The sequence below is a fragment of the Neolamprologus brichardi genome, chromosome 15, assembly GCF_056152115.1.
Source record: "Neolamprologus brichardi isolate AB-2024 chromosome 15, ASM5615211v1, whole genome shotgun sequence".
Lineage (NCBI taxonomy): Eukaryota > Metazoa > Chordata > Actinopteri > Cichliformes > Cichlidae > Neolamprologus > Neolamprologus brichardi.
The window spans coordinates 14,108,621-14,116,979 of record NC_142118.1 but is presented as its reverse complement, the minus strand read 5'-3'; the positions used below and the strand labels follow the sequence as shown (position 1 = coordinate 14,116,979).

The following is an 8,359-nucleotide window of genomic DNA, read 5'->3' as shown; positions in this document are numbered from 1 at the left end:
AAAGGTCTTAACTGTAAGTTTAAGCAGTTAAGTGCCATTTTAACACTTCTTCTTTCTAGGCTGGTTGAAGAAATTCATGATCATTTTCTTGAAATGTTTACATCATGATCCTTATCCATATCACCATGACAATTAAAGATGCTATCAAAATCATCTTCCAAAAGAGGAAGAAGCAGACTTACTAACATAAACCTTTATGTTTTTTTGCACGCAGCTTTTATCAGCGGCAGTTTCATAAGCACTTGTTCGGTTACTTTGTAGAGACATATGCACCACCATGGGCGCTAAGGCCTTGACTGATGCGTTACAGCAACGCGGGAGAAATCTCCATCAGCCTATCGAGCAACTTCACAGATAATGCCTCAAAGCACTTGAGACGTCATGGCTTTTAGTCACGTTAATCTCTCAAGCACTGCTGACAGAAACCCCCTCCTCTGCTCTCACTGAGGTAATTTGTTGTACACAGTTACTTTTTCAAAGCGTTAAATATTGGCTGAAATCTGCGAGGTTGGTTTGTTTTATGGGTTGCCCTGTCCTGGGGTTGTCAAGAGGGACGTATAGGACAGCTTTTAATGGAGGCGGAAAGGCTGACATTAAATACAGGCCAGATGGACTTTCTCCTATCCTGCTCATAAAAGTTCTTAGGACAGTTCACAAATCAAGGCCTCTCAGTATTATGTTAAGGGTTGGGATTGTTATTGTTATTGTACATTTGCAAATACTAATGTAATTTATGGCTTTTTGAGGATAATTCGAGACTCAACCCACCCAGACATTTAATACACGAGTGTTTAACAGTTAATATTAGCTTGATAAAGTGCCCGGAGCTTTTACTGCCTTCCATGGAAACTGACTATCATAACTCTGACAACTTCTCATCCAGCAAGAATTAAGAGTGAAGAGGAAGATGAAGAGTGCCATCTACTTCTCAACCGTCCCAAGCCAAGTTTAGGAGAAGCGACGCTGAATGAAGCTTAGGGGTAAATAAAAGGCAGCAGGTATACTGTACGGCCAGGCATGGCGGCAGGAAAGTGAAATTCAAGATGCTAAAGTAAAACGGAAAACCCCCAGCTCTCTCGGGGGGCAGCGCTCTTTCCGGAGGAGAAGAGAGAGGACTCCGTAGTTGAGAGAGTTTCTGGTGGTCCAGGTTTTTTGGGTATTATGATGATGCTGATTACATGACAAGAATGAGCGAAGAACTTTGAGTTTCCTGACTGGATTAAAGGGTGGAGATTAATTTGTGCATCACTGCAAATCATGCCACCACCCCATTTTCATTCTGTTGTTTAAAGGTTTGCGCTATCTTCAGCTTCATTTATGTCATAGTCTGAAAATTGTGATTTATTTGGTACTAATGGTAACTTTATAATGAATAAGGAATACTGTTACAGATTATCATATAGTCTTTCACATCCCTACATCCCCAGCAGGTCCCCGAGGTCATGTGATCATGAACTGGTGACTGTGCAGCATAAAGAAAACTGTGGAGTCAATGGTCTCTTTTATATGGCTGCTAAAAGCTCATTTTTTCAACATTTCTTTTAAATAATTAATAAAAAAAAACTTTATCTTTTTAACATTTTACTGTGAAGCTCTCTATGATATTTATCTTGAAAGGTGTTTGACTTAGTGGAAATAGTTCCAGCTAGTCACGCTGTGATCAGCTTTACTGTTGTTCTTGGACTGAATTTATTATTGAAAGCTGCACCTGTTTAAATCTGTGATTTAAGTAAATATAGAAATACCACAGGAGCACAATATTTGAAATATAGCAGGATTGTACAGATTGTTAACAAAATAAAGTAAAATGCATTTGCATCAAGAATATATATATATATAGTTTTGTTGCCAGTTCATTAATAGTTTTCGTGAGATCCTGGATGCCCATTACCTAGGAGTACTGCGTGGCACTAACTCCAATAAATCCTCATACATCTTCCAGTGCTGGTGTTTAGGAGTTTAGGATACACTGTAAAACAGTACAAAGCTTATTTATTAGCTTGTTTTCCCATAAAGTTCCTTCAGGCTTATTTTCCATCAACAGACCTTCTAGTAGCCGAGGCAGGTTGCTTCAGATTAATGCAAAAATTATCCTTGCTGTGCAAGACGCACGACACTGGAGCTCTTAAATATATTTATACTCACATTAATAAACAACAGTGTGACTCAAACTGTCATCTTACACAATCATTACGCTGGCCTGCAGCTGGCCTGGAAAACACTTACACAGGAGGAATTTTCTGGAGAAGTCATCAATTGTTTTTTGGGTTTTCTTTTTTCGTAACAGAGTGCTTTACGTGACCCTGACAGCTATGATGACCACTCAGAAATGAACATTGATCTTTGTTATGACACTTACATTGTATTTAAAACTGCAGTATGAGGAATGAAGAGTTTGAGGAGATTTCACTGCGTTTTAGTCAAGATTTACGAGTGCCTTATAAAACAGAATTACTCCTACAGACGCAGATAGACATAATAGACATGTAAAAGTGGGGAGTGTGTCATGACATCATGCTATTAAACCTCCTTTAGCTCACTTCATTGCCCTGCACATGCAGTTTTCTGTATATGGCTTTTTTCCCTGTTGCCTGTGATTTTCTGTGATTGGCTAACTGGGACATTTCACTGGGTCACTGACATATCATCTGATGCTGGATTATGAGCGGCATCGTTTATTTGTATTTGGTGTGAAAAGTGACTTCAGATGGGGGATTATGAATAGATGTTGATTGTATCTGTCTGGATGCATAAAATATACTTCGCTGCTATCTGGAGCCAGTAAATATATACAAACTGTAAATTATCCTCCGGGTGTCTCCCCCGTTGTCGGCACTGCCTGAATTAACAGCGTCCAGAGGAGAGAAATGCGCTTCCACGAGGGTAAACATTTATTTACGGTAGATTTACGAATTATTATGTTTTAAAACTAATGTCGCATTTAAAATGTTTAAACAAGGATAAGTTCGTTTGGTGTTTCCAAATAATAATAAAAAATTAGCTACATATTGATATTAATCGTCTTTTATTTTCGCAGATTATTATTTTGGACATCAGCTGCTATTAACCTTCATGACAATAAAAAAATAAATTTAACAAAAGTTACCTACATGAGCGGCTTATTTTTCTGAAATTTATTGCTGTTTGTGTTTGTTGAATTTTCTAGTTGCACTGTTTACAAGCAAACAGCCAAGCATGCATCGCACAGAATATCTTCGTTAATAGTGTGGCTATGATGGTAATAATAATAATACGATTTTCAAGGTAAGAAAACATTTTATTTACAACATTTTCAGTGCAAATGATTAACAAAATAGCATATATATATATATATATATATATATATATATATATATATATATATATATATATATATATATATATATATATATAACATTAACACTGCGTGATGTTCTGAGATCTCATTCATAACGTGAAACGAGTGGTTCATAACCTCAAGATAAAATTCACAACCCCGTATTTCCTTCGCATGAGGAAAACATCATGCACACAGAAGCTCTTGAGAGGAAAACGAGAGTAAGCAGACACTGGAGGAGGCCGGAAGTCTGCCTTTTGTTTCTTTTCTTTTTTCTTTAAACTTTACGTGCACTATGGTTTTATTATAAGGCCAAAACAGAGATCAAATTTAGTAAAATTCACACCATAATCTGCAGCATGCTGGGTGTATTTTGCAATAAAGCTGTCTATTTGCATCACGTGTTTCCAGGAATTAAACCGACCTTTCAAGTTTAACTTCTCCACCGCAGCAGCGGGAAGTGATACTGCTTCCCCGGCGTCTGAACATACTGTCGCTCTTCTGTCAATTGTTTTTTTTAATAAATTCTCATTCTTCTAATGATTGTTCGTGACCTAAATACGCGCGGCGTCCTCATATTAGCACCTGTGATGCCGCTGTGTCTGTGACTGTGGCCGCAGTCTCTGTGCTGCTTGCCGGCGCGCTCCCGCTCATGATCACGCTGGGCTTATTGTGCTCAGAAATGTCCAAGTGTCCATCAGCGCTTTCCTCCCCGGCCTCGTCGGATTCACAGTCGCTCCCGCCTTCGCTCTCACACTCAGACTCCAGCGGCTCTTTGGGCTCCCTGCCGCCGGACTCAGACAGACTCTTCTCGCCCTTCTCGTCCTTCTCCTTGTCCTTCTGGGCCTGCGCTTCTTTGGAGTGTCTCCACTTCATGCGTCTGTTCTGAAACCAAACCTTCACCTGAAAGCAAACGTTTAGGTCAGGAAGCGTTAAATTCTTGTACTCCCCTTCCCCTAAACCTTCACACAAACTGGAGCAGCATTTCAAGGGTTAAACAGTTTTTGTTCAAGGAAAAAAAAAATCCCAATATTTATTTTCTTTCCTCTCTTGTTAAAAATGAAAAATAGTCGACACAATTCAAGGCAAACCACTGCCCAGGAACATTTCACTTTACCAGGTGAATCCCACTGGTACAAAGGAGCAGTCCAAAAGCAATAAACACCACAAATGCAAATGCAAAAGCTATAAAACCTCTGCAGATGACAAGAAGTTGGAACCCTCATATAAAATATATCCTCAAATGTGACATAATAAAAATATATGATTAATTAAATATGAGAATCTGTTTCTATTTTAGTTATTAGCATTAATGTTGCTTGGTGAGATTAAATGACGCTCTACTAAGTGAAGAAATGCAAACACAAAAGAAACGTGGCGAAAGGTTGCCCAATATAGGGTGAGATCTGGCACATGGCAGAAGGCCTCTTAGCCAATCACATTGCACCATACAGTCACAATGCTGCCTGAGGTGGAGGTAAAAGCCTGTTAGGGTTTCAGCTTTGTTACTCATTTCCTTTTTTTTTTCTTTGTTCTGTATATAAACGAGCCCAAAAAAAGACAGAAAAATGAAGAAGAAAAAAGATTGAAAACAACCTTTTTGGAGAATTACAAATGTGGGGAGGCGCAAAAGTCATCTGACCTCCTCACTGGCTGCAAGCGAGGACGCTGAGTTTGGCAACAGCTGGGTTAACTAGCCTACACTGAAGTATGAGAAACAAGCACACTGTGGGTATTTTACAGTGTGTGCAATGATTTAGAGGGCAGAGAGGTCAGCTTTTAGAGCAGGGGAATTAGGGTAAACATAAACTTTGACTGGGCAATTTTATGGGGGTAAATGGGTTCATAACCCGAGTGTATTTAAAATGCTTCATGTCTTGTTGCCTTGACTTCTCCTGGATCTACTAAAAGATACCTTAGGTTACGTAGAATAAATATATGAAAGCAGGTTTACGTGAGCTGTTGATAAAATAAATAAAATGAATAAATAATCTGCAAAACCTGTCTCTGAGATAATAATAATAATAATAATAATAATAATAATAATAATAATAATAATAATAATAATAATAATAATAATAATAATAATAATAATGACTAAAACAGGCCAGTGTAGGCCCCATCCTCCTGAGTAAACACTGCATCTTACCTGAGCGTCTGTCAGTCCCAGCATGGCAGCCAGCTGCTTTCTGTCTGGCTTGGTGACGTACTTCTGTATTTCAAATCTTTTCTCCAGTCCTTTCCTCTGCAGGTTTGAAAACACTGCTCTGGACCATGACCTTTTCCTCTTGTACGTCTGAGGCATCGTGTCTTTTGTCAGGACAGCGTATGGACCTAAATGGAGAAAAAACAAAGAAAAGGACAAAAGAAAAGAAAACACGATGAGGTTAAAAAAAATAGACTCCAACAGTCATAGTGGACATTCTCAGCAGGTGTGTCACACATTAAAAAAGAGATTAGATTTTTTTTTTCCGTCTGCTACAGTCCTATAGTGTGATGTCTACCTGGGAAGGTGTCCTGAAACTGATGCTGGCCTGATTGTCTGCTGCTGCTGCTGCCTAGTGAACTCATCATGGAGGACGCGTCGCTCATCCCGTGGTCTATGGAGGAGAAGAACTGGCTGGCTGAAGGCTGAACGGGGACGTGGATGCCTGACTGACGGTTCGAGCTAACGATGGATGCGAGATCTGTTATAGAGAGCGAGAGATGAGGGGCTTCAGTCAGCACACAATTATCGCAGAGACACACACTTACACCTCCGCTCTTTTCTGCTGGGGGCAAACATGGTCAAGTTTAAAATAAAGTTTGGGGGGATGGGGGGACCTTTCTGACTTTATAACCCGGATTTGATTTGGTTAAAGTACTGCGTAACAATCTTCCAGCTGCGTCGTTGCAGTTTGAAGCTGATCCTGACCTCTGACCTCTTGTTAGGGGGGGCAAGAGAGGAGATTTCCCCACAGGACTCGTTAATGCGAGACTATGTGCGCCCGGACTCTGTCACCAATCTGTCAGTGTTATAAAGTGGAGCAGGTTGCTTCTGGTTTCAGTTTCTAAGCTTTGGATGTGATTTTGTGTTGTCTTCTTGTACAGCTATGTGGTATCATAGAAATATTTAAGGTAATAAACACACCACTGTTTGTTGTTTAACCGCCTCTAAAATGTAACTTGAGTGGGATAAAAACCTCTCCGCTCACCTCTTAGTGACGACTTTTCTTTGCATTTTGGATCAAAGTCTGTAGACAGTATCCGATCAATTCCAAATTTGAGGTCTTTGCTTGAAGGCGGGGGGGCTTGTTGGGAGTTAAATGCCGTTCTGGGGACTGATGTTAGTTGTAGTCCGTGTCTGTGGTAGGGAGACGCTGGATTCACCCTGGCACCGTACGGCTCCGGCGCAACGGGAGAAGGGCGCAGCGGAGAGTTGCCCGAGTGCCCCTGCTGTGCGCGATGGTGGTGGTGTCCCATGTGCACCATGAGGGCCGACGATCCCGAGATGTTCTCCGCATCTCCAGCCTGCAAAATGTCTGCGATGCAAAACGAGGGTTTCTTCATGGTATCCACGGCGAAGCCCCCCGCGCAGTACGCGGACCAGAGGCTGAAGTTTGATGCATAAAACGGATTGAGCCCGGCCGTGTACATCCCGGAGCTTCTAATGCGTCGCGCTGTTGATCAGAAGTGGGTATAAAAGGACAGGCATGTAAAAAAGCACGGGTAGCGTTTTAGGAGGACAGATGATCGTGCTCTTTGTGTAAGTGCCAAATCGCTCTCTCAACTCTGAAATCCTAACCCTGCAGTTCCACTCTGAAGTTCCTCCGCTGACACTGATTGGTCGCTGTCGGAGCCAATGGATGTTTTGCATTTGCTCACATCACGCCCTTGTAAATGAGGATGATGTGTAACATAGTCTCTCTCTCACACACACACACACACACACATGACCGGGGCTCGTTGGAGCAATTTTGATCCTGAGATGATGGATTGATCACTTAAAGAGAACCTCCTCCTCACTCATATCACCACATACAAAAACAGTCATTACGCACAGGGACTGTCATGTTAATTTCGATTCTTCTTCGTGGAAATTGACGCGGACTTTAAATATAGGTCTGTTTTTTGTCTTCTTTTTTTTTTTTTTTAACAAAATAAGTTTGAAATGGAAACGAAAGACGGGCAACACGCAGTGATGCGAAAATCACTATTTAATAATGAACTGTCAACTGTTAAAACCCCGGGCCCAGGAGAGTCTCTATTAGTTCCAGCTCATCCTGTTTTTGATGGGTTGTGATTCGTGTTAAATGAGCGGATATGCCTGCTAGATTTGCCCCCAAAATAGAACATGTTTTAGTATTTTAGGATACAGCAGAAATCCTTATTTCTTCCGGAGCTGAGGGGGGGAAACTTTATAATGACTGTTAGAACTTCCCTTTTTCAATATTTGTGCAACTTTATCTCGAACTGCAAGTTGCACGGTGACGCAAATCCGTCCCCATGCTCATAATAAACAGAGGAAATCTATTCCCCTCTAAAACGAAAACACAATTAACTTCAGAGGCGATACTTCATCCGCAAGGCCCCTCAAGATGCACACACGCTGGGCGCCGGCCAATAAGATTTTATAATCAGGGACTTTGCTTAGAAAGGATCCTGCAGCCTGGCTTGGTTGAGCCCCCCCCCCCCCCCCCCCCCCCCCAAAAAAAAAACCCCATACAAACAAACAAACAAACAACAACAACAAACAAACAAACCGATTTTTAGCATCTCTGATAATACTGTTTTTCTAAGTGTGACTGTCTGCGCTGTCTGCATTTTAAGTTTAAATGAACTGCCCTTCACTTTCTTCTCCTCTGATACTGTCTTGTCTTGATTCTGTTTTCGGGTCCCCCTCCTCCTTCCTCAAAGACTCCGATCGCATGTTTCTCTTGCATGTGTTGAAACAATGGCTTCTGAAGTTCGCATTCATTTAGTCTTGATTCATGCGGGCGGAAGGGCCGATGACCCTGACTGCCCGCTATCATGATGTTTTCGAGTGACACTTTTCCGGGTTAA

At 41.2% G+C, this 8,359-nt stretch overlaps 1 protein-coding gene across 2 annotated transcripts; it reads right to left on the bottom strand.

Annotated features, from left to right (window-relative positions):
• Positions 1-3,358: 3,358 nt before the first annotated feature.
• On the bottom strand, positions 3,359-7,138 carry hlx1 (H2.0-like homeo box 1 (Drosophila)). 2 transcript variants are annotated; one of them, XM_006792576.3, is made up of 4 exons: positions 6,511-7,138; positions 5,821-6,003; positions 5,466-5,650; positions 3,359-4,219 (listed from the first exon to the last, which is right to left on the bottom strand). In XM_006792576.3, exons 1-4 carry the CDS (start codon positions 6,950-6,952, stop codon positions 3,890-3,892), a joined length of 1,140 nt encoding a protein of 379 aa, XP_006792639.1. In that variant the 5' UTR covers positions 6,953-7,138; the 3' UTR covers positions 3,359-3,889. The 2 variants fall into 2 exon arrangements, with proteins under 2 accessions (XP_006792639.1, XP_006792640.1); XM_006792577.3 differs by lacking the exon at positions 5,821-6,003.
• Between the last annotated feature and the right edge of the window lie 1,221 nt (positions 7,139-8,359).